This window comes from Elgaria multicarinata, chromosome 8, assembly GCF_023053635.1.
Source record: "Elgaria multicarinata webbii isolate HBS135686 ecotype San Diego chromosome 8, rElgMul1.1.pri, whole genome shotgun sequence".
Lineage (NCBI taxonomy): Eukaryota > Metazoa > Chordata > Lepidosauria > Squamata > Anguidae > Elgaria > Elgaria multicarinata.
This window is the reverse complement of record NC_086178.1, coordinates 17660493-17686875: the sequence shown is the minus strand read 5'-3', so window position 1 is coordinate 17686875 and position 26383 is coordinate 17660493. Positions and strand designations below refer to the sequence as shown.

At 43.4% G+C, this 26383-nt stretch overlaps 1 protein-coding gene across 3 annotated transcripts in view; it reads right to left on the bottom strand.

Moving 5' to 3' along the window:
- Positions 1–1026: 1026 nt before the first annotated feature.
- TBL1XR1 (TBL1X/Y related 1) overlaps positions 1027–26383 on the bottom strand; it is a 197990-nt gene continuing 172633 nt past the window's right edge. For 2 of the 3 annotated variants that reach the window (XM_063131956.1, XM_063131955.1), the window contains exons 5-16: positions 23243–23468; positions 16677–16809; positions 15453–15594; positions 13916–13979; positions 13702–13799; positions 11644–11704; positions 10872–10993; positions 10026–10100; positions 8968–9095; positions 6131–6296; positions 4597–4698; positions 1027–2456 (exon numbers count right to left, since the gene is read on the bottom strand). In XM_063131956.1, the coding sequence (XP_062988026.1) occupies positions 2430–2456; positions 4597–4698; positions 6131–6296; positions 8968–9095; positions 10026–10100; positions 10872–10993; positions 11644–11704; positions 13702–13799; positions 13916–13979; positions 15453–15594; positions 16677–16809; positions 23243–23468 (1344 nt within the window). In that variant the 3' untranslated portion in view covers positions 1027–2429. Of the gene's footprint in view, positions 2457–4596; positions 4699–6130; positions 6297–8967; positions 9096–10025; positions 10101–10871; positions 10994–11643; positions 11705–13701; positions 13800–13915; positions 13980–15452; positions 15595–16676; positions 16810–19478; positions 19693–23242; positions 23469–26383 lie in introns of those variants that run through there. The other variant, XM_063131957.1, reaches the window with a different exon arrangement.

Here is a 26383-nt window from a genome sequence, read left to right as displayed (position 1 = left end):
CCCTTCACTCCATAGTTTTAGTTCTTACTCGGTCTTGGTAGGTTGAACTAAGCTATGAAGTTTCCCTGCCTGCCAGTGATGTGAAGCAGGGAAATGCACATCGTAATGAAGTTGGGACACAAGTTGAGATAGACATTACCGGGCAGCGAGAGAGGAATTCAAAGAGGGTTGCCATTTTCAAAGGCATGTTACTCTGCCCACAGAAAGGAAAAAGAACCCACCAAGATTTGATGTCCAGTAGTTGTACGCCATGTTGCTGTGATTGAAATGGTGATATAGAATGGAGACCTTTGCAAAGCTATTGAATATAAATCATCCACTTAATTAAAAATTGGGTGAAATGTTTAAGAACCCTGACAATCTTTCTTTTTAAGAAAAGGTTGGGACTGCATAAAACATGACGTATTAATGGTATTGGCAGAAGATTGCCTCCATGCCGTACTTTTATGAAGATGATACCACTACGGGTATTACTTTTAATCAAACATGTGAGCAGACAAATGGTTTGTCAGGTCTGCTTCTCACTGTAAAGGAAGGAAACACAATACTTGATATTAGAAACACAGAGACACTCTATAGTAGTGATCATATTCCCCCCCCCCTAAAAACAAATAGCAGCTTATTGTTTATCCTAAATTTGGAAAAGGGGGTGGGGGGTAATGTCACAAGCACATACAAAAGTTATGAGATGGGAGCAGCAGGGCAAAATTAGTGCAAGACAATTTTCTTTTACGGAAGCTCAATTGCTCAGTATATTAAAATAAACTTGTAGCGAGTCCTTTGTTGTACGGTTCCCTCTTTTCCCGTCAATGGAAAATTAAGAGGCACAATTCATTGGGAACTTCACCAGCACAACATCTGTTGAGCACCACCATGAGGCAGATCTTCTGCTTTTCCATTTCAACATGTTTTGTACGGACAAAGTTTCCAGTGGATCAGTACCTTATAATAAGCGTCCGGCCTCATTCCAGAAGCGACAGCAGAGAGATGTCAAAGGTATTTTTTGTATGAAGAAAAACAAAAAACAAAAATCAAAAATACTTTTAATTTGGAATTTGGTTACACTAGACATCTGAGTAAGAATGGGCAAAAAACTCTCACAGAAGTTGTAGCAAAAACACTCGCCCAGACGAATTTGAACACGAACCAATCCCTTTTCTCCACTGTTGCATTCCTTCTCTTAGCAGTACACAATTGGTCCATGACTATGGTTTCAAAGAAAAAGAGGATCCATTTTGTTGTTATTGTACTCCTAAGCCACAGCTTGGAACGTACACATGGCGGGGACACACAGGTCTGCACCAGCCCACCCCCCAACCCAGACCAACCACTTGAGTCCAAGGAGTACAGATTAGGCAGATGCCCCATGAGCAATGCGCAGGCCCATATGCAAATATAAATCCAACACACAAACTTCCAGTCGGACAGGCCACACAATTCTGAACCCACCGTGTGCTCATGTCCCAAACATCGGTCTAGTTTTTGCACACTTTGTACCCTTTTACGTTTGGCAGAAAGATCTTAAAGGAAGTACTGCCTTTTGGAGCAGTCACTACCAAAAGAAGCCACCCCCTCCCACCCCCAATATGTGAGCCCATAACTAATGGATCTTATTAATATAAAGGAATGTCAAACTTCCATGTTTCAAAAGGTTCTGCTTTGTTTCCTCCTTCCCTGCCTAAACTGTGAGCAGATACCCACAACACGTTTCAGATGTCTACATCTTTTAAAAAAACATTTCCAAAAGAACTGCTGCGAAAGGATGATTCCCCCCCCCAACCCCAATTCTGAGTGAAAAGAACCACCACCACCACCGAGAAGCAGATTCACACCTTTGCATTGTGCATCAGTAAAAACTAAACAAGAGGCAAGCGTGGGAGGAAAGCAATGAACGAACTACTGTCGCAGGATTATGAAAATCCATTCTCCCTGTACACAAAAACTGCTCATCACCTATTGAGAAAGCCAAAAAGAAGGGTGGGGGGAGAAATCCAATCTTTCAAAGCGTTAGGAAGGGTGAAGGGAAGAGGAAGGAGGAAAAAGAAAGGCAGCCAGATTTGGTACACTCAACAGGCTGCCCGTATACGGTTAGGTTTCTCTCTTTCTCTCTTCCTGGTTTTTTCCCCCCATTTCCAAAATGCTTACATGTTATTTTTTGGGGTGGGGGGGACAAGGGGGGGCACAGCAGATCCCAGCACTTGGTGAACAGGCTTCACAAGCTGTGACAAAACTCTGTCATCTTCTTCAGGGTTGTAATCGTTTGTTTTTGCTTTTTTTAATATACAGTATATGTATATATAATTCTTTCGGGTTTGGCTGTAGTGGACTGGCCATGGTTCAATTGGGACTATAGCAGTACGTGGGTCAAGGGACAGTCATTTTGGCTATGTACACATTCATAGTCGGTCCATGGCTTCCAACTAGTAGCGCTATTTCCGTAGGTCTAGTACACAAACCTGCAAAGAGGGGAAAGAAAGGTGGCATGTTCAGAAAGGTATTTTACACTACAGTAGTCCACAAACACATTACATAACTCTGTAAAAGGATATAATGGAAGAGAGGCCTATCAGTAACTTCTAGCAATCTTAGCCATCAGTGTGTAGCATTCACAACCAAGCAGGCCAAGATACACCCAACTCAAAAAGGCAGGGGAATCGCATCAGTGGAAGGACACAGTCTTCATACGCTGGCTGCAAGTCTCCCATCTAAGTATGCTCAGTGGCCCTAGAATGTGGAGTCTTCTGGTGATGGAAAGAAAACTAGGAGACAGAACCCTGGAAGGGGCGTAGCTGGCTGGCATCCAGAACTTATTTCACACTGCAACATTTCGTTGCAGGTCCCACTTGTCATGCGGAATACTGATCTCACCAAGAGCTGAGAAATCCCTTCAGCTCTTCTGTGGTTAGAAATGCTCCATCATGTGGTAAAACGGAGGTACAACCATGGAGTTTCTTCTGCTTAAAAATGTAAAGGCTTTTGGGGTAATTTGTTTGGGGTTTTTTGCTCAGTTGCATCTCTTCTTTACCACAACGGGATACGATTATGAGAATCATCGAAGAATGACAGGAACCTCTCACTTGGTGGAGAAATTTCTTGGTTAGAAGTGAGCTTATATAAACTCATCCTCCATCTTTGCATGTTCTTGTTGTGAACCAATCAGAGAGCTTCAGATATTGGGCAGTATAGAAATTTAATATTGATATATACATACATATCACACACCGACCGACACACACACATTTTGTAAGACTGGGGGGGGGGGGGAAGGGGACGAAATGCTCTCATGAGGCAGCTGCACACAGAGCTGAGGGCTCCTCGTTCTAATCCAGTGATCTCCTGACAGGGACTTCACAGCTCTCTAACTGCCTCAAATCACTCTCCACTGTCTGCATCATCATCATCATCATCATTATTCCATCCCATAGTCGAAGCTCTTTGGGCTCAACCATGTTCTAAGTCAGTGAGAGCAATTTGGATTTTTACTGTTTCCCTACTATGAAAGCCAGTGTTCTCATGGTGCACAATGATGGAACAACTACCATGCTAGAGCTTTTTAAGGAAGCCAAGAAGACAACTTAGGGGCGCTTTCTTCTTGGATCATGTAGATGACTCCAGGAATTTCAATTCTGCCCATCTTCTGTAGCAAGTAACCTGAGTAGCGTGAGGGGATGGATGACCTCCCTACCCTTCTGCAGGCTGGGTGATGCCCATGGGAAGGGGGTCACAGACACGGATCTTATCTGGTCCCCAACTGAAGCATCAGCTGGACCTATTCCATCCAGCACTTCTGTCAGGGAGCCAGCTTTATCTGCCCTGCACCTTCCCCCGTTGGGGACAATGTGGGGCAAGCGAACCCACCCCGATCAAAGCACCAAGCGGAGGAGCGCTTCAGCACCTGTCATCTTGGTTGGGGTGACTTTGCCTGCCTTGCTCCTTCCCCAATTGGGGAGTTTCCCTGTTCACCTGGCAGCGTGCAGAAGAATTTTTTTATAATTATTTTAACCTTGCCTTTGCTTCCAACATTTGACTGTGAAACACAGCCTTCCCACTGGGGATAATGGGAGTTGCAGTGCAACATATTTGGAGGATACCAGATTGGGGAAGGCTGCTGTGACATTTCTAAAGAAAACAACTCTATATTGCCAATAAAATTTTGCTAATAGAATTTGCCAGACAGTTTCTAGCTGGAAATCCTAGGTGACAAATGTCAAAGATGGTGTGCTGCTTTTAATGACTCACTGGTTTTAAACGGTTGAATTAGTTGTATGTATTTTATGGTGTTTTTTATTTGTGTTGTACCCCACCTCAATCCAGAGGGTGAGGCAGGTAACTAACAAATAAATAAAATTTTATTATTATTATCTGACTTAACTTTCATAAAACTGTAGCCATCAAGAGCAAGCCGCTGGGTTTTCTCTTGCTTCAAACTGCTGCTTTGATTATTTATGTAAGCTGCAATCTATCTAGCTTGTCAAGCAGGAACTGTTCTTCTAGCTCATATTAACTATCCCACAATTTCAAACGTACCTGATACACTCAGGTACCCCGGGAATGAAAAATTACAAGGGGAACAAGACACTGTTCTGATTTACTTACTGAACCATCTGAAGCACTTGCTCCAACTTTGTCTCCTGCTGCGTTCCAGCAAACCTCAAAAATGCCTCCTGTTCCCCGATAACTATGCACTAGAGCACCCGTCTAAAAGAGGGGGGAAAATAGAATGCAATTAGAATATTATTATTTATTATTATTGTTGCTGTTGTCTGCAAATACAAGATTAAAACACAATGGGCATAATTCTTCCCTGTGCAAGATGAAGATCTCAAATAACTTCAATTAGTACAGAAAGGAGTGGATGGGGGAAGAGGATATGGGAGACATGTGCAGACCTCCCAGTCCCAGGAGCGTCCTCCAGTGCCTTGAAGGTGGCAAAAAAAAAAAAGGAAGATAAACTGAACCTTATGTGGATCCCTTTGTTTGCAAGGGCTGTGCCTATGTGCAAGGAAAGATTGGGCCCTTGAAAGAATTACAGTAGATAAAACAGCATACACTTTTAAAAAAACACCCCAAAAAACAGAGTTTAATGAAATAGAATGCCACGGAAGTGTATGCCAGAATAAAATTGTTAGTCTTTAAGGTGGCACAAAACTCTTGGCTGTTTTTGCTGCAGTAGAGGAACAAGGCTACCCTCTGGAATATGATCAAAGTTCTCAAGCTGTCCTTGGGCTGGTGGGGGGAGGCGGGACCTTTTGATATAAAATGCTATCATTTTCTGCCAGAACTTCTGCACACAGGTTGCCATACAAACTATTTGTGCTTCAAGTGCCAGTCAGTAGGAGCCACCACAGAGAAGGCCCCGCCGCACGACCAACTTGATCTCACTCCACGACAGAGACGGAAGTAAGGCCACTTCCACTGATCACAAAGGAAGGGGGTCGCAAAGAAATGGCTACTGCTGGTCACAGATCAGCTGCTGGTCTTCGAATAGGGCAGCTCCTTATTATATAGTACAAGGGGGTGTCCTGGGGGCAACGAACCTGACCTTTTCAGGCACGTTTTATCTTGCCCTTCCTACATTTTCCACTTTTAAGCCTAACGTCTGTGTCACACGTGCTCAGTGCTTCCAGTTCCACATTATGACGTTTAAATATATCTTTATGATAACAGTTCCACAACAGGCAACTCCTGCTACTTGATGATCCCCTTCTTAGAAGAACTTGTGAGCTCAGACACCCTAGAAGCAGGGCTGAAATCATAGAAGCACCTTGCATCTTAAGGGCACCCTGGACTTGCAAATGCCCCTCCCCCACCTGCCGTGCTCCCTCATTCTCAAGTGTTGGGAAGTTCCAAGGGGTAAAGAAGAGGAAAAGCTGTGGAATCAATTGTGTCCTTCGATAAGCAAAGATGCTGCTGAATGGAATTGCTAGGATTTCTGGCGAGAGGAAGACCTGAGCATCAGAGGCATTTAAGGAACGTAATAGCTATCACCAGATAAAAGCAACACCACCAAATCCGTTAGTAATCAGTCCCTCCCATTAAAACTGTCCGATTGAAAGGCAGCATATGCATTCTAATAACAGAAAAAACAAGAAAAAAATAAATAGAAGTGCTGGCACCCAAGTACACCTACCTGTGTATTCCAGATGTGTACACATTTGTCGAAAGAGCCACTGGCCAGGTACCTGCCATCAGGACTGAAAGCTACACTGTACACAGGTTCTTGATGTTTCGTCAAGGTGTGGATGCAGATCCCTCGGTCTACATCCCATAACCTAACCGTAGAATCAAAGGATGCACTGCCGAGGAGGGAGAAAGTCGAAATGAAGGTAGCTGCTATTTCTACAATATTTACTTTAAAATGCTGCAAAAAGACGTTTTATAAACAAATGGTACAGTGTGGTGTAGTGGCTAAGGTGTTGGTCTGGGAGTCGGGGGATCAGGGTTCTAGTCCCCACTTGGCCATGGAAACCCACTGGGTGACTTTGGGCCAGTCACAGACTCTCAGCCCAACCTACCTCACAGGGTTGTTGTTGTGAGGATAAAAATGGAGATTATGTATGCCACCTTGGGTTCCTTGGAGGAAAAAAGGCGGGATATAAATGAAATATATAAATAAATAAATAAAATACTGGGGGAGGGATCAAGAGTAGGAGAGGAACAACAAAAGGACTGGAAGCAAGGGACAAAGAAAACTCACGTTTCAAAGCCCCAATCTTTCGTGGGGCTGTATAGATTCTGTGCTATGTTTTTTGAAATCAAAATTCTACACAGAAGTCTGGGGAGCAGCCATAGGGTCAGTGATATGGACTCCATGTTCTGCACACACAAGGTGTTATGTCAGGATGTCACAGAAATCCACAACTGAGTCAAATAAGTTCAGATTTCTATGAATCCGCCCCGTGGATTCTGCAATGGGCCATCTTTTCCTAAGTCACGTGGATTCCGTGGACTTGCGGACCTTTTTTTTTTTTTAACTTGGCACAAATTTAGTCATAGAAAAAATTTAAAAAAGGAAAGAAAAAAAATGACCGAAAATGCGCATTTCCCTGCTCATAGGCTGAAGTGTAAATGTGTGCATTTGGGGGAGGGATTTATCCATTTTTGGAAATACACATTTGCGGTAATGCACATGAACCCAAGTTTGGGAAACAGAAAAATCCAATTCTGTCAACGAGTGGACAATGGAATGAAAGGTGACTGACAATCTGTGAAGCTCAAAAGAGAACGGATTTAACAAAATATAGACAACCCTAGGCATAGGCCCAGTATCAAGGGGCTCTCTAGTGAAAAGGATCCCAAGGTATCAAGGCTGCTGCCCGAGACCTTGGAGAGATGCTGCAAGTTAGAGCAGGCAGTACTGGGCTGAATGGGCGAATGAGCTGCCATAGTATAAGTACGCTTCCTATTGTGAAAGGGGCGTAGGTCAATGATAGAGCATCTCCACTGCATGTACCCAGTGCAAGGTTTAATCCCAATTATCTCCAGTAAACGAAGAAGAAAGTCATGGGTCTGGGCTAGTTAGCCACCTATCTTGGCTGGGAAAGGTTCCCACCCAATAACCCAGGAAACAGTGCTGGGCTATACAGATCAATGGTCACACTTAGTATAAGGATGTTCCTATGGAAAGGGGGCCGTAACTCAGGGGTTTAATCCCCAGTAAAAATGGAGCTCAGCTAGCAAGGCTGGGAAAGATTCCTGCCTCAGAACTTGCAGAGGTGTCTGAGATGGTCACAAGTTAAACAGGTCAAAGGTGTGACTCCAAAGAAGGACGCTTCACACCTTTAAAGCTGAGTTCCGAGATGATAATGGGGGGGGAGGGGAAATGCTCCCCCACACTTTGCTTCAGAGACTTCTATTTTCAAGCTTATAGGGAAATTCCACACTTTGGTGAAGAGGGAGAGAAGAGGACATCGAATTAGCAGCCACCCACGTTTCTAGTTGCAGCATATGGTTCCATATAGATCATACTTTAACTATCAGTGTTATAAAGGCTTCTGTTTCATTATGTGTGTATCTGTATTAATATGGTTGCATTTCATGGATGAGTCCCCTCCCTCCAAGTTGGTAAAACAATCAATCAATCAATCAATCAATCAATCAATCCAGGGCTTGTTTTCAGTTTGTTCAGCAACTGACTAGAGTTTGTTTTAAACCGTGGATTCCTGGCTCCTGCACACTGGGGGAACTGAAACTAAACTCAAAAGTACTCCTCCCCGCCACACTGGAGAGGGAAGCACATTGAGCCAAGTCTTTGCTCAGGCCTCTGCGTGCAACCCCAAACCAAGGATCTACATACGGAGTGGCTTTCTATATATGGATGTCTTTGGGTTAGTTGACATTGGGCCTGTTCAGAAGACACCTTAAACCCTGCTGGTTAAGGCTTTTGGTTAAGCAGCAGGATTTAAGGCGTCTTGTGTGATGCATTTTGTTAAACCCTGCTCACTCATTAACTACAGTCGGACCGTCTGCAGCAGGGTTAGCGGCTCTAACCACGGCTTAAAGTGTTGTGTGCGACAGCACGGCTTGTGGTTAGTGCTAACCCCAGAGAACCAGTTTTGCTATCCGCAGAGCCTGAAGTGTCGTCTGAACAGGCCCATTGTGTAGCATGTGAGCATTACAGCATCCATCTGGGAATACACTGGCAATGTTCTGGGAAAAACCCGTGACATCTTGAGCTGGAGGGTCCCTCTATGCAAAGTACAGTAAGGAGGATGTTGCCTGCAGAACTCATCCTCTAAACAGCTTCCCTAACCTGGTGCCCTCCAGTTGTGTTGCTGCAACAACCATCATGCCATACCTATGCTGGCTGGGGAGGACGGGAGTTGTAGTGCAATGTATCTGGAGAGCACCAGGGTTGGGGAATGCCGCGCTAAAGAAGAACCTTGAGGACTAGCGCAGAGACACAAATGACCAAAATAACTGGTTTGTCCACTGTTCCTTCACATGGAATCCTGACGTCAATCGTACCTTGCTAACATAAGATTGGCATTTGGGTTGTTTGTTCCTGGCCCTGTAGGACTCCATTTGATAGTATAAATTTCCTTGTTGTGAGCTTGGAGATCGTGGACACAACTATCTTGTTTCATACTCCAGATCTGGGAGAGGTCAAAAGAGAAAAGAAAAGCAGCAGCAGTTTTATTTTTGTTTTAAAGAGACATTCATTTCCTATCCTGGATATGAGATGCCAATACTAGGAATTGGAGCGATATAATATAACGTTATTATTTTACAGCTGGCCTTTCAGTTGGTCTTACATTGGTGAAATGTCAAAATGTTGGTGTCAGTAGCCATTCCGCCTGGAATTATGGGAGTTGCAGACGAACACATCTGGAGGGCATCAGGTTGGGAAAGGCTATTGCAGACTATGAGCCTTCTGAGCAGGAACTGTGCCCCTGTGTTTTATACAGTTCCAGGTCACCTCTGGCACTAAGTAAGGGTAGACAGTAGGAAAATGTGTAACTTAACAAAATGAAGTCACAAGAGAGCTTGGCATGGATTGACTGCCACAGAGATGAAGCAAGTCAATTAAATTGATTGGTGGAAGGGACTGCACACAAAAAAATAGTGCATGTCTTCAAGCAACACTTAATCAAGTCATGGAACACTTAATGAAGTCCCAACGTGTAGGGATGGCCAGTAGCATAAATGGCTTTAGAAGCAAATTCATGGATTCCTGACCTTTCAACGGCTATTGGACAATTTTCTTCCATTACACAATGCTGGGGACAAGCAACAGTGAATTGAGGTGGGGTGGCCAGATGGCCATTGTTGGAGACAGACCTGATGGGCTCCTGCTTTGATCCAGCAAGACAGTTCTTCTGGGATACCAGGTCTACGTTTGCCAAAGAAAACTAACACGTCATCAGGAATGACAGCTGGCATTTCAGTGTCTTATGTCACATTTTATATCTACATCGATATCCGTACACACCCACCCCACCTAAGAACGTGACTAAGGAAGTTTAACATAAAACGCTTTTTCTTTTTGCAGAGCCAAATCACCCAGCGTTGTAATGCAGTTTTACCTTTAAAGTCATGTCATCAGAACAAGACGCCAGAAGATTACCAGTGGGATCCCATTTGATTGCATTTACTTCATTCTGAAATTGAAGAGCGAGAGTGAAATTGGAATCTCTAATTCCTCCGCGCAAGCGGCTGCAAAGTAAAGGAAGGTGGGCTCCCTCTCAACTCTGCAACGGCATGGCAGGAAACTTAACTGGAAGAGGTCAGGGTTGAAAATATGGTGTAACTCGCCTGGCTAGAAGTGATTCAGATATAGCGGATGTACAGAGAAGATTTATTGGGCCTGCCTGTTATATTCTCACAGTGCAGATCATTTGCAAGGTAAGACCCAATATCACTCAAACTGCATCCTCAGCACTTACTAAGAAGCACGTCCCTTTCAATTCAGTGGGACGTACATCGGAGTAATGGGGCTTAGCCCTGGGCTCTAAGAGATCGTAGCCTCTCCACTATTCCACTGCAATCTCTAGGACTGACCAAGAGCACCTTCTTAATATCATCACCATAGCACCACAATTGCATAACAATGGTGTGTACACTGCACAAATGCAGCAGTCCATGGAACAACCTTATGGTGCCCACAGCTTCTGCCTCTCATAAGAACAAGCCAAAGCTCATCTCATGCTCCAAGAAGCCGCTCATGGGCTCTCTTGAAACTTTGTGAATCGTGGTTGGAGACATCGCGTTCTTCAGAGCAGGGTTAATACATGGTGTTATTTACATAGTGAGAAAAAAACCCCTAAGTTTCAACTCAGTAACAGGGTCATGGTCTCTTTACTTTGCTCCATGCGTGCAGCTGGCACTGAGTAAGTGGAACAGAGTTAAAACAGCAGCAATCGGCTACTTACTGTGTGGCCCTGGAAGGTTTTGATGGGCTTATCTTGGCCTAACTTACAGACGTGAATACACATATCGGTGCTACAGGAGGCAAACGTGTTGTTGCTCTGCCAGTCAACATCTAGTGCTGGTGCTATTGACAGAAAGAAAAAGGGGAAAAAAGTAAGGAGAAATATTTCACCCTGCCTATGATCATGAGCAAAAGGCAACCAGGAAACGACTGACCAACTTAGAGCAGAGTGGAAGGTGGAATTCGGAGTGGATTGCAAAATTCACTCTGGACTAAGGATGTAGGAGGAATCCACTGGGGGTGGGGTGGAGCCTGAGAAGCTTCTGTTGGTTTGGCTCTCTGGGCTTCTGTCCCATTATCCACTAACTGTCTCAACTCGCCCCGCAGCAAGTCAAGTCATTTAGCGGATTTTGCGCATTTTTAAATTTGCACAAATTTTCTGGAACTTGCACAAATTGTAGCAAAATGCATAAATTCATGCAAATTTCAGCTACAATTTACACAAATTATGGCCACAATTTGTGCGAATTACCTAAATTTCTGCACATTTCCACTGCAATTTGTGCAAATCCCTATTTGCACAAATTGCAGCATGATACACAAAAGTCTTCCAGTTATCTAGCAAAGGCATTTTGGGCACAGTCATACAAAACAACTACTATTGAAAAGTTAAAAATCCGGACTTAACAGAGACATGAAACTCTGGCCTCCACTGTTACTCATCCCCTATCCTCTTTTGAAAAGCGATCTGTTCTTTGAATAGAAATACATACCAGAATGGAAAGGAAACTGCTGCTTGGCTTCTCCAGTATGTGCATCCCAAATAATTGTGGTCTGAATTAAAAAGAAAGAAAAGAGAAAACATAACATTGCTTTATATATTCTCACCCACTGCTAAGATATGTTGACCAGCATGATTCAAGACTGTATGTTTTGTAGGGGTAGGTTCGCCATTTAAAAGTTGACTGCAAGAAAAATACAGCACACAAATTTTGATGAACAAAAAGCAGTTTCTAATATCCATCTTCTTGGCCTTTTAAGATCTCTATCATGCTATTCTGCAGTCTACTATTAAGCTCATTTCCCTTCAAATATTTGCAGGTTACCTTATCTTCCTTCTGTTACTTGCAAATACATGCAACCCAGCCCCCATAGCCTTCCCTTCCACCCCACGCTGCCACCAAAATGCGCCTCAGGAACGTGAAGCAACCCTTCTAACCCTTTCTTTCTTTCAAAACAACACACATCATTTATCCCATATGAAAGTTAACAGCCAAATGTAAACATTTAATAGGTTAAATTCCTGAAGGATCTTGACTGAAATGATTGGCCATGTTTCTGATATTGCTCTTTGCATATGTCATAAAAACCTTTAGAAAGATTTGTGCCTGCAAGCACCTAAAGTAGTCAACTCTTTCAGTTTTCTATATAATTAGTTGATTAATTAAACTGGCCCGAAGTGCAGAAATGTACTGTGCCAGTTGTGATCACACTGCTGTGCTGGCTTCTTAAAGTGAAAACCAGCTGCTTGGCAGGGTCAAAGTGGGTGGTTAGATGGAGTCCAGGAGCCGCAAGAGCGGAGTAAGGCCTTTCCACAGTGAAGACTCACACATTACTCACATGCTGAATCTGTGATTGTGCCCTGCTAGACAGCCATGCTGAGCACACACCTATGACAGGGGATGCTAGATCTCCCACCTATTCCATTGACATTTTTACACGGCAATGTTCAAAACATATGCTTTCCTTTGCTTTGGCATGCAATATCTCGAAAACCTGTACATTTGGGGCTTACCGCTACTGCAGTAAGAAACTCGGGCTCATGTAAGTATTTGGGGCCTGTTTGGACCATCTCTGTTTCTTTCTCACACACACAGTCACACTCAATCGCGCTTGTTCTCTCTCTCTACCCAGGAAGAAATCAGAAGCAAGTTTCAGCCTCTCACTTCTCCTTTTTTTTCTCTTCCTCGCAGAGAGAAAGATAAAAGAAGAAGCAGAAATTCCTTATTCCTTTAAATGAGATCACCCTGATTCAAGAGCAGATCCTTTTTGAAGTGATCCTGTGCACAGGTGTATTTTGCAAAGTTATTTCAGAGTGGATTAACCACCCAACGTTTCCCACGTAAGATCCGAAAACACCGTTTTTGTAAGTTTTTGTATCAAAAATTATTATATCATTATACCTGCTGTCTGATTAATTGGGGGCCCTTTTTTAATTGGTCATAAGTTTTTTAATTGATTCATCAACTAAACATTGCATCTTTAGTTTTAAGTATATAGCAAAAATTGCAAGCCAATGTGACATACACTTTTGCTAACTCAAGGACCGTACAAGGAGACTTGTTCAGGGAAAGGAGGTCAGTTTCAATGGCTTCTTATTGAGGACTCACTGCATAGCAAACTTGGGTCTCCTGCCATGTAATGCATAAAATGGTCATTAAGACAGTGCAGGGAAATTCAAGGGGCATCATATGTAAACAGCACTGCATTTCCTCTGAGATCCTCCATGTATTTGCTTGCCCTGGGGTCTTGAGCCACTACAGCGATGTGAGCTCTCACCTACTCTTATGAGTTCATTATTTGATTGTTCCCCTCCAATACTGGAGTGAACTGTGATTTCCACTAGCATTAAGAGCTTCACACCCATTGTCTGTGCTGCATATAAATCACTTGCTATATTAAGGGCTGATCAAGTCATACTGTCGCTTGCTATTTCTATACCCAGACAGCTTTTTCCATAGCTTTATTGCCTAACACAAATCTACAACTGTTGGTGCCTTGCAACTTAACCTTGCAACGATGAATTTTAAATAAGCCAGATGTCTTCTCACCTTGTCCACGCCCGCACTTAAAATGAAGTTGCCTTTCTTGTTCCATTTTAATGCAAATATGGGACCTTTATGTTGCCCTAACGTGCTGGCGAGATTACCTAAAAATTAAAGAGCGATTATTGCAATTTCGCTTTTGAAAAAAACAACGGAAAGAAATTACCCTGCAACCAGCCATGCATGAAAGAGCGAGGGAAACAGAAAGCTATGCACTCACCATCTTTAGTCCATATCCTTGCAAATCCGTCGTACGACCCCGTTGCTAGAAGCGTACCATCGCTCTGTGGAGCAAAAGTTCAAGTCTACTGTTAATCTCATAGATCACACTGAGGCAGCCAACATCTCAACAGAGCAAGAATGTTGAACCTCTTTCAGCCCCAGGGCAGAATTCCACTTCAAAGAAGCTCACAGGGGTTAGAGACCAAAAGCATGGTGGCAACACAGCCAAAGGGGCAAAGAAAATGCCAAAAATAAAAATAAAATCACCATGTTTTACCTTAAAGCTCTCACTGCTAGTAACTAAACCTTAGGAAAGGCATTTCAACCGATGGTGGTCTGGATTTGGCCTGCAAGCCTGGTATTCAACCCCCTTGCCACCAGAGCTAGAGTAAGGTCCCTCTGGTGGGGATATATGGAGAGGCTACAGTGCTATACACACTTACTTGGGAGTAAGCTGACTGAACTTAGAAAGAAAGAACGTTTAAGATTGAGCTGCACATCATGCAATTGCCTTCGATCTAGTCCAAACTTCAGAGAAGATATGCAATGCCAAAACACTGACAATTATGGTCTACCGATTCCCCCCAAGTATAGCGTTTCATGTTTGCAAGAAAGTCCAGAGTTGGACTTTCTTGCAAACATGTAACCAGGGGAAAAATCACCTAAGGCTGAATGTTGCATTTATTTCATCTATACACAGGACATGGGCTGAAGGCACATGAAGCAGACACTTTGCTGAAGCTAAGCAGGTCTAAGTTTGGTCAGTTCTTGGAGGGGAGATTACCTATAGCCACCTTGAGTTCCATGATGGAAAGTGGGAATATAAATAGAATAAATAAAATATACTGGTGTTATTTCACCTAAAATGCTGGTTTCTCTTTTTATGTGCTTATTGCAATCACTACTAGTTTAAGGCTATTATAAATGAAGTTTGTTTGTAACGGGACTTGATCTTTTCCATTCCCCACTTTCCTGCCTTCGATTTCATCATCTGCGGGCATATTCCAGACAGCGAATTGAAGCACACTCAAACGCTTTGCGGGCCTGCTGGGACTTTACAACTTTAACACTGTATCACAAACCACTTTTGGCAGTCCACTGAGTTTTGAAAGCTCTTTGCTGTGCAGAGTAAGGGGCTGTTGAACAAGATCCTGAACAAGTCTAAACCCTGCTGGGCTTGCATAACTACATAATATCGCAGATATCCAAAATGCGGACATTTCAACAGGGCTTCTGTTCTAATAGTGACCATGTGTACTGATGGCACTCTAGCATTTACTGTTTTACTCTGTACAGCACCATGTACATTGATGGTGCTATATAAATAAATAAATAAATAAATAATAATAATAATAATAATAATAATAATAATAATAATAATAATAGCAGCAATAAAAGGGACATCCACAACTCACAATTTAAAGTGAAATTAAGAACCACCTCCCCTACGAACGTCCATTAGAACGTCAAGTGTTTGATGCTGAAAACTGAATTTACTCCAAGGATAATTCGAACACTTTGGAGTTTCTGCTTACATTCCAATCCAGGGATGTCACATCTTTGTTGCTGGGTACATCTTGGCCCCCTTCTCGTATACAGTGCCGAAGGACCAGCTGCGTGGATCCACTGGTACTGTTTTCACTAAGGTTCCATATTCTTGCCGTTGAATCTCCAGATCTGCAAAATACACAGGTTCCTTTTTCTTCCTTTTCAGGCAACAAATTAACCTTTAGAAATACAAACAATCTTGCAAAGGAATGCTACCATTTGAATTGTTGGCGTGAAGTAGGAATGCCACCAAAGAAATAGAAAGCTGTATCCAGCCTCCGCTGGATTATTTTTCTCATTCTCCGACTTCCTATATGTGAATCCGTCAGAAACAACAGTAAAATTTAAAAGCTGATATGAAGGTTTGAGGCCTACAGAGGAAAAGTAATAAAGTCAGGCCTTAGAGAAATTTTCTATTGGGAGAGGGCATCCCTGAGAGGAATAATTTCATTTCTCCAGTTAAGATTCATTCCCTAGTTAAATTTCAGTTCCCTAGTTATGTTTCATATCTTCAATATCAAAATGGTACTTTCAGATATGGGGGAATACAGCATAAATGAGATAGAGAGCTGGGGAAGATTAGGGTGAGAAAGACCAGAACTTATGGAAGAAAGAAACAGCTTGGGAGAAAGGAACTTGCAGTTTTGCAACTCTCATTTTCTTTTAATGCCTTTGTATCATTCAGCTCTATTGGCTAAATACACTCAGTTGTAATTTGCTTGTTTTACTTCGCTAGTAAACTGTTATGTTCACCCACAAGTGTCTGGAGTGTTACGCACCCCACATCTACAGCCTGAACTCCACGTTGCTAGGGAGGGGAAGGTAAAAAGAAGGGAGGTGGGACTCTTAAGGAGACAGAGATCCTCAAAGAGTTGCTCAGGGAATTCAGAACACAGAAGGAACCCTGACAGCCTCATTACCACTTTATACGCTTGCTAGAGAAAGGAGGGCCTCTCAATTACCCTTGCACTCTGGTAGATGACTTTGCAATTCCCTCTCTGAAAAAAAATCCCAGAGCTGCTCTTCCATCTACTACACAACTGAACAAAACAATATCTAGGCAGTATCACGCGGTTTAAAAGTGGCTGTTCCTTACATTTCCTATTAGGCATGTTCACAGGGAGAGAAATGAAGAGATGTTCTGTCGTGGACGCTCACAGAATTGGAATCAAGAACCGACATTTTGGACTAATACTTTCGGGGAAACTTACCCTGAGGCCAAAAGATCACTAACAGGGTTCCAGGCGCAGATGAATACTTCAGATTCATGGCCACGCAGCACTACTGCTTTGTTAGGCGGGATTTCAACATCGCCGTCCACTTCCATCATGTCTGTATGATTATCTGCATAATGGGGAACAACAAATAGAGACAGATGTGCTATTATTATTGACCCATCCCACTCCCTGCATCTGGGCTTTAGCCAGGAGGACATCTAGGGATGCCATAGCGTTGTGCCAAATCACATTGTAAACTAGTGTTGTGCCAAATCCATCCTCCTGTTTTTGTGGGGGGCAGCGTATTGTACTTACCAGCAATAGTACAACAACATTAGCGCTGTTGTATGTTATTTTTAAATGAAAACCCTTGTCTGCTGTTCTCCCAAGTCTCCCCTGTGGGTGCATTTCCTGGAATACCCAAAAAAGGACCTCATGAAGTCCTTCCAAGGGCATTCTAGGAAATATGGTGGTTGGAAGGTTGCCTGCATCTTCCAAGAGCTCTGATTGCCCCATGTTCTTATTCAAACAAAGGAAAGCTTGCTAATCTTTCCCCTCACACTACATTTGCGTAAGTGTAATTACTTCTGAAAGAGTAAATTCTACTTACTCTCTTGCATGAGTTTCATAACTTGTTTTTTTTAAAAAAGAAAAGAAAAAAGAACCGAATTTTATTATTGATTGCAACTGAATTTAGTCTAATCCCATTGAAATCAATCTGACTTGTTAGTCATGGTTTGAATGGGTCTGCTCTAGGTCTAGTTTCAACCCTATGCCTTTGATTTCAAAAATAAAAAGCACACTTGGCTCATGCTCAAGCGAACGACAAAATGAAGAACAAACATACCAGAGAATATGAACTACATTCTTCTATTATATCCATGCATGTGGGGAGGGGGAGTCCACCCCCAACAAGAATTGATGGGGCAACAGAGCTGGGGATTGGCTTCTCCTCTATTCCAACTCTTTCTCTAGAGGCTCCCCCCAACGAACCTAAAATGAGCTAGATATGGGCTAGCTGGGGGCAATGCGGGGTGCCACCATTTACAGGATTGCTACTCAAGTAAGCTTATAAGCACTAATAACTTCTGTAGTGCCTGGCTGTGTAAGTTATTGACTGGATCGGTCTATAAACCAATAGATCAAGAAGTGATTACATGACTGTGAGTGGTCAAGACTACAATCCTATAAAATACTTACCTGAGAGTAAGTCCTACTGAACTCAATATGACTTATTTCGGAGTAGACATGCACAGACTTGTGCTGTAGGTTTTTTTGTTTGTTTGTTTGTTTTTAAAAAGGCATCTACAGAAAAGCCGTGGTGCTTTACTGCTCCAGTCCTCTGGAGCAATAAAGTTCACTTTTCTGGGAGTAAGTGCCATTTAACCCAGAAGGGCTTGCCTCTGAGTAGGCTTGCATAGGAGGGCACTGCAAGCCTCCTTAGGGTGGCAGCCTTAACCTCCCCCCATTTCCCAATCTTCAGGGCGTATTTTTTTTCTTATCTGTCCTGCTGTGAACTTGTATTTAGTATACAAGTTCACTTGTATACAAGTATACAAGTAACTTGTATACAAGTTACAAGTAACTTGTATTTGAATAGTATACAAGTGACTTGTATTTGAATATTGTTGTTTCGTATATAGTTAAATATTGTTCTACTATATCGTTGTGTATTTTTGTGATATTTCTGCTGTAAACTTGCATTTAGCAGAGTCGAATGGTTTATTGTATTGAAAACTCTGGACCTACTTTATTTTACGTACGGCACTTTGTAATAAAGTGCTAGATGATGATGATGTACTTGGGATCTCCCCCACCCCCTTAAGCAGGGCTCTCCCAGTACCCCGTGTTCTTGGTTTAATGTGGCTCTCAATAGAAGGGGCAGCCTCCAAAAAGCAGAGTAAGGAGCTGCCTTCCCTTCTCTCCCACCAGCAGGAAGAAACCTGGGATCCCTACCAGTGCATTCACTACTTTCAATGGGCTTTCTTTCCTCTCTGGATTGGGGGAGGGGGAGAAGAGAATCTCCCTTTTCAGTCAGGCGGGGAAGAGGCCTTGAGAGATAAGGATTCACTGGCCACTGAACTACTTCCCCTGAACTGCTGAATAAATACATCATGTGAGGCTCAGGGGAGGAGCCTTGTCTTTTAAAGCCTCCTATCAGGAAGGTATATGCGCTTGCCCTGGGGGGCTTGCGATTGCTGATTAATTAGGTTAAGAACAATACTCGCCCCTTGACCCCCTCCTTCAACAGTTCCTCACGAGGTAAGCACCAACCCTCCTCCCCCCACCCATTACAAAGAATTTCTCCAAAATCCTCCATGGTTTCCTTGCACGCATGCATGCATGCATTCTCACACACACACACACACACTTGATGAAATCCCCCCCTTCCCTTCCCTCCCAGCAAACCGTCGGGGAAAAAATCTGATAGCAAAAATTTCGGCACAGCATTGCTTTCAGCAACCAAGCCAAGAAAAATAAAAAAGTATCTTTAAACAAATTGCGCGTCTTGGGTTTGCAGCTAGATCAGCTCCTCTGCTTCCTGACTTCGGAGTCTGTTGGGGAAACCAGGGAAACCCTTTCGCCTTGCGCTCTACACCCTGGAGTTGTTACTCGAGGCAGGCCGCACCTCCCCCCCCCCCAACGAGGACCCACATAATTCCCACAGGATCGGAGCCGGGGAAGCCTTGCACCCGAGTGCGCGCACCCACATACACACACACACACACTGGGGCTGAGCCGGCCCTTCCTCCTGCACCCTGGGGCTCCGCTTCGGCTTGCACGGGGCTTTCTTACCCCTTTCTCTCCGTGGCCTTCTACAGGCGCTGCAGACTCTTGCTCCGCTTCCTACCGCGCTAACAGGGAGCGCAATGAATCTCGGCCTGCCGCCTGTAGTCCTTTTCTCCACGCAGCCTTTGCCCTTTCGCCCCCTCTTCCAAACCCTCGGCGTCTTGCGGCCCTTCATTCTTCGCTGCCCGCCGACCTGCTCTCTCCGTTCCTTCCCCCCGCGTGCCAAATGCTGCCTGGCTGAGCAGGATTTCCGGTGGCAGCCCCACCCCCCCCGTACTCTGGCCAGCTGAGTACTCGCCCTGGTTACTTCCGGGCCACACCTCATAGTAGCAACAAGGGCTTGCCCGGTCTCCCTGTACTAGCTGCTGCTTTCCAAACACTCTTCCCTTGCTGCTTGGGCTCAGAGATAAAGGGACTCAGAGGAGCGAAACAGCTGCAGTGGGGTCCCCTGGGGCAGGGCATGCTTTGGTGCTACCCTGCAGGGTTGTTATGAGGATACAAGGGCGGAGGAACCACAGAGGCTATCCTGAGATCTTTGCAAATTTAGTAATACTGAAATAATAGGACTGGCTTACGGAAGACAGTTCTTACATATCGGGGTGGGCAACACCGCCATCCCCAAAATCAGTTTAAAAACATTTTTCCCTAGGAAAAAAATTGTCTGTGACAGCTACAGAGTGCCCAGAGGATCAATAATAACAACAACAATAACAACAACAACATTTATATCCCACCTTTTTTCCTCCAAGGAACCCAAGGTGGCATATATAATCCTCTCCATTTTATCCTCACAACAACAACAACCCTGTGAAGCAGGCTGGGCTGAAAGTCTGTGACTGGCCCAAAGTCACCCAGTCGGTTTCCATGGCCGAGTTGGGACTAGAACCCGGATCTCCCGACTCCCTGTCCAACACGCTAGCCACTGCACCACACTGGCTCTCACAAATTAGCTTTGTTGCCAGCTAATTTTGACCCTCTTAACGTTCTGTAGCTGTGGCAGGGCACCAAAATGGTAAAAATTAGCTTACAAGCACTGAATTTGTTTTAATTCAGTGCTTGCAAGCTAATTCAGTGTCTTCAAAGGGGGGTGGGTCCGGGGAGGTGAAAATGGGCCTCCGGACCTCCCGTTATACATATGGATTGTGTATTCCTGTCATATTAAGTGTTTTAACAATTACCTAAGTGCAAATAGGAGGATTCTGGAAACCATGCAAGACTGTATTTTCCTACTGTATGAGTATATGAAATAAAATAGTTTTCCAAAAAGAGTTTAACAAATTTTTTTGCTCCTATGCAAGTAACTAGTAGTTTTACCAGACTTAACTAACTTCACCTGAATGGTTTAGCTATGTTGCTCTGTAACATAACGCAAGTTTGTTTATTAAGCAAAACTGTATTAGTCTGTGCTAGTGCCAAAGCATTTGAAAAATAAATTAAAACACCTAAAGGTTATGTTGGATTAAACCAAGAGAGCAGTCGAAAGGAGATAAATTATTATTAGCATGTCCAACTATTTTACATTTAATTGAGACCTGTGTTAAGCACAACCTTTGCACACCAGCAGACTAATTTAAGATGGCTCTTTCTGCACATGTGCAAAAGTGCACAAGTGTGTGCAAGAAAGGGAGAGGGGGAGAGGAAAAGGAGGGGAGGCTATTCCAGCATTACTAGCATTGAATACAGCAGCTATAAATACTCCTTTCTGTGAAGACAGAGAGTCAATATTATTTGCCTTTCCAGCCAGTAGGGGTGGCTGGTACATCATATTCTCACTACATCGATAGCTTCGATTTCTATCATACCCTGCAAACTCACGGTTAACAGGCAAAAACAAGCTTCTAAATCTAAACGTGGAAAGGAACGAAGACACTGGTTTTAAAAAGAATGTGCATTTCCACGGATTTCCACATGAAAGATAAAGTGTTAACTTTTCAAAACCAAGAGAAATAATAACCGTGTGTTGGAGGAATACTTTAGGACAGAGTTTGGTAGGAGGGAGACTGTGAACCAGAGACTGTGAAGCTAATTTCCAGTGGACTGACTACTGCCTCCCAGTTGCTGAAAAGTAGGTGGCCCTTGCTCTGATCCTGCGAGGCACTTTGTATGTTTTTAAGCAGGAGTGAACAACTCAGGATCACTGTTGAGTTTTGCCACATGTGTTAGGAGAGCCGAGTATCAATTCTTGCTCTGTAAATTTAAAATAAATCAGCAGGCCATAGAAATAGCAGTAAATAAGAAATGAGACAAACAAAGTGGAACTCAGCTCAGCCTAACGCAAGGATTTCAACTGTGTTTCCCATCTTTATTAACTTCTGCCTTTAAACTGGTCAGGGACTGCAATAAGCCCATTCATTTTTCAGTTCTCTAATACAATAATAAGACGGGAGATCAGTTTACACAGCTGGGAGTTGCATCCTGATCCTCCTTGAATACACATTCCATGAAGAATGTAGCACGTGACTGGACTTTTTATGGATACAGCTGCAGGTACCCAGAAACAATTCTGCAGGCTGAAAAATATTCTGCTGAAATTGCAAAAATAGATGCTGATGTGTAAAGGACCTGGTCCACATGCTATTGCCACTCCTACTGTACCCACATGTGGGTATATAGAAATAATATATAAATCATAAGAGCACCTGAAAATAATCAATGGGAGTGGGTGCAAATCCTTGCTGCTGCCAAAGGAATAGGAGGAACTGAACTCAGAGGCCTAGTTCCACTGAAAACAGGGAATTGACCCTGGCATTGGAAGGTTCACAACGATGGGGGATTGAGCTTAGAGGGAACATACCATATGACTAGCGCTCTGAAGCCAACATACAGTCAGGATCTTTTCAGTGGGGTGTGTGGGGGGGACTCCCTCTTTGTTATTGAAAGGAAAAAGAGGACCCCTTCTGAGCTCGGGGTGAAGGATGGAATTGGCTACTGAGGATATGCATCCAATGGAATACTTGCAAAGTGGGTTTCAATGAACAATATTATCAAGAATATCCATATCTATTCTTCCATCTGTAAGAGCTCCATCAGACAAGTGCTTTATTGCACGCTCGTTACCGGGCACTAATGGATTTTTGCGTGTCCTTCTCACGACATCGTCTGCCTCCTGCGCTCCTCCCGCCCCTTCTAGCCTTCTTCGCGCAACAAAAAAACACCCCAGTATGTCGGTCTTATTTTTAAAGACGGAAGTTGTCGCTATCTCCTGCCGTGTGCAGGAGAAACAGCGCGATCAAAACAGCCCACTGCATGGGCCACGTGCACGTTGTTTAGTGAGGGACAAACACATAAGTGGGGAAGTGACGATAAGCAATCACAATTCCCCCCCCAACCCCCGTGTGATGACGCTCTAACTCTTCATATGTGTACATGGACATAACTTAATCCAGTTCGCCATGTGTCAATGTAACGTTATCATGCCCATTATTTCATCCCTGGTTGGCCGAGATCATTCCGGAAAGAATAAGCCGTCAAAAACTAATATTGAAGCTGCAGCAATGAGGGAACATAACAACTGCACACTGTTCCAAATAAAACTGAAAAACAGTGGAAGAGACAGAACATTTTGAGCATCGCCAAGGCCTTGTTTTCCAAATGTTTACAGACACATACTCAGTGCAGATTTATCCCAGATGCCAACCCAGGATTGGAACTGCACGCTGAGATGTATGAAAGCAGTTTTCCATGAGATGTGCAACTACTTTCCATAAAATATGCTTATTAATTGCTATTAACGAGTGCAAATCCTCTGATCCTTCTTAAAGTCAGCTTACTTGCTATTGTGTGGGCGCCATTTTCCTCTCCGTTTGCAGTGTTATTATCACCATTTTTTGCAGACCCTTGTTGGTTTGGCGGCGGCGCTGCTGCTGCTGCAGCCGCCGCTTGTTGCTGAGCAAGCTTGTCTCTGTAGGCTTGCTGCCTCGTCTGTACCACATCTGGCATTACGGCGTCTATCAGCGAGAGGGACTCTATCGGCCTACCGTCAAACAAAGTACCATCCTAATTTGGAGAGAGAGAGAGAGAGAGAGAGAGAGAGAGAGAGAGGAAAACACACAAATGTTTAGTGACATGTGCAGTGAACAGGGGGTTGTACTCGATGGCCTTATAGGCCTCTTCCAACTCTACTAGTCTATGATTCTATAGGTGCAGTGTCAAGAGTCCCCTGCAAGGCAGGCAACCATAATTGTCATTCTAAAGATTTATTTATTTACACAATTTGTATACCACTACAGATCTGAAACAGATTACAGAGCAGTGAACAAAAGATGTAAAACAGTAAAAGATGCAAAGATTAAAACACCATTAAAATTATACTTTAAAAACAACAACAACAACAGTGCCAATAAAAAACATGGCTATGAGTCAAGGAAAGCTTCCTGGAATAGAACTGTTTTCAGGAGGTGCCAGATACAAGACAGTGTTGGTGCCTGCCTGACCTTCAGAGGCCACCACACTGAAGTTTCTCCTCCTGGTGGACTCCACTCGGGCCATAGGTCCATGTGGAACCACCAGAAGCATGCCCTCTGATGACCTCAGTGACTGGGCAGGTTGGTGAAGGAGAAGGCTCCAGTCCCTTGATCATTTTAGTTGCTCGAAAAAGTGCAGTAAAGGGACTGGAGTATCTTCCCTATGAGGAAAGGTTACAACAGCTGGGATTGTTTAGCTTGGAGAAAAGGAGGCTAAGGGGAGACATGGCCTTCCTAATCTGCCCATTTCCTTCCGTCCCAACATCAACCTTGGGAGAAGAGACCAATGTGGAGCTTTCTGTGGCAGCTGGAAGAGGTAGGACTGATGGGGTGGGGAGAATCCCTGATTCGATTCCACCTTCCTCCTCCTCCAGGTCATGGCATTGTTTTTGGCTGTGTGTGAGGGGGATCTCCAGCATCTTCTGGCCCCTCAGGCACTGTCTTGGGGGCACAGGATTGCTCTCTAAATTTTCCAAGAGTAGGCTGACTCTGGTCTTACACATTAAAAACCAAGAAAGCGGAACTGTTCAGTAAATTATTCATAATAACAGAAACCTTCCCTAACGTTGTTAGAAGTTACTATTGTTCATTATATTTTGGAAAAAAATATTTATTGATCCAGCTGTTCTGTGAAAGAAACCAAGGCGGGGCTCAACAGATCAAGAGCAATAAAAACAACTATATCATAAAAACGTTAAAACAATAAGGCAGCATCATTCGAAATAATTTCATTTCATTTTCTCATAACGGTTAAACTAACGTGCTTTGCCATTAGTATAAGAAACACACCTGTGGATAATTAAGGCTCCCATTCTAAACTTATTTATTAGGGAATCCGCCTACTTGAACTCTATGGGATTTGCTTCTGACTAAATGTGTCTAGGATTACGCTATACACTATCAATTTTGGTAGTTCTAATGAAGTTAATGCTTCAAACACATTTGACTAGTGCTAGGACTTAAGGAGACATCTGAGTTGAGGATTGCTATATTAAAACATCAATATTCCACATCCACTGAGTCTCCCTTGGGCTGCTTCTTATGCTGAATTTTGTACTTAAGTACAGATGCTCAAGTATTTTTAAAAAAGTGTAGAGTAACCATTTGTGTGTGTGTGTGTGTGTGTGTGTGTGTGTGTGTGTTGAATGTGTTGAAACCTCCCCATTTATCTTCTTACATACTTGGGGAAAGTCTGTAAAATTTGATGACTTAAAACTGTTACCCCTACTGGTTGCCTAATACTAGAATAGGCAATATAAGGCCTCATCTAGCTTATCCATGCCTTCCACCTTCAAGAAAATACACCACACACACACACACACACACACACACACACACCATGGAAGGCAGCCATCAGGAATCCCAGGCCTTCAAGCAACAATAAGTAAAGCTATACAGTCCAATGGGACTAAAACATTTTGGAAAAGAATATCCAGACATGAGTTTAGTACTACTAATAAATTTGCTTTTGGAATTGCTAAAGGGAAAAAATAATAAATGCAAATTGTCATCAAAAGTGGTCTCATGATAGCTATCTACATACATACATATATATATATATATATATATATATATATATATATATATATGCTTTGATTTATTTTTAGAAGTTCAGGGAACCTCTTGTGACAGGTAATCACCCTCATTTACCCTCACGACTCGCTCTGGCTTTATGTTGCTCCCAGAGAAAGTGGAATTCTTTTCACTGAAAGTTGTGAACCCCCTCTATTCCAATTCAAACGGGAAACCAGGGGGATATCAAAGGTGACGGAAATGTTTGCTTGGACAATGGACCTTATCAAAAGGATCACTGTGCAGAATTAAGGGCCTTGATGAACACCACTTCCAAGCCCTCGAGAGGAAATTCCCAATCATGGGGTAGGGAGCAGGAGGAGAATAATTTGAATGGGAAATGACGTTATGTTTTTTTTAAAAAAAAAAATCTGTGTGAGGAAGGGTTAGTTAGAAAGTGGTGGGCAAAGAATCTGCATTTGAGGGTGAAACACCAAGGAGGAGGACAGTTACTGCAAGCCACCTGACCTACAGGATAACGCAGGGTATATATTAAAAATAAATACTTTTGGCAAGATAAATTCCATGTTTCACAAGTAGGTTTGCCTCCCCCTGATTTTCATTGGCTTGCCCAGAACCTCATCGCAGGACCCCTACCGATGCATTAAGAGCACTTCAGGGTGCAATCCTGTGCATGTTTAGACAGGACAAAGTCCTACAGCGCCTAGTGTTCCCCAACCAGCCATGGCTGCCTGAAAAACGTTGAGAGTTACAGGAGTTTTATCTGTCAAAATGTGCATTGGATTAATATTTGATCTCTAGACATCAGCACTGTGATCAAGGATGCTATCTCCTGGCAGCCCCATCGCATCCCCCAACATTATGTTCCAAACACGGCCACACATGATTGCCCTGATTTTAATCCCATATATAGGC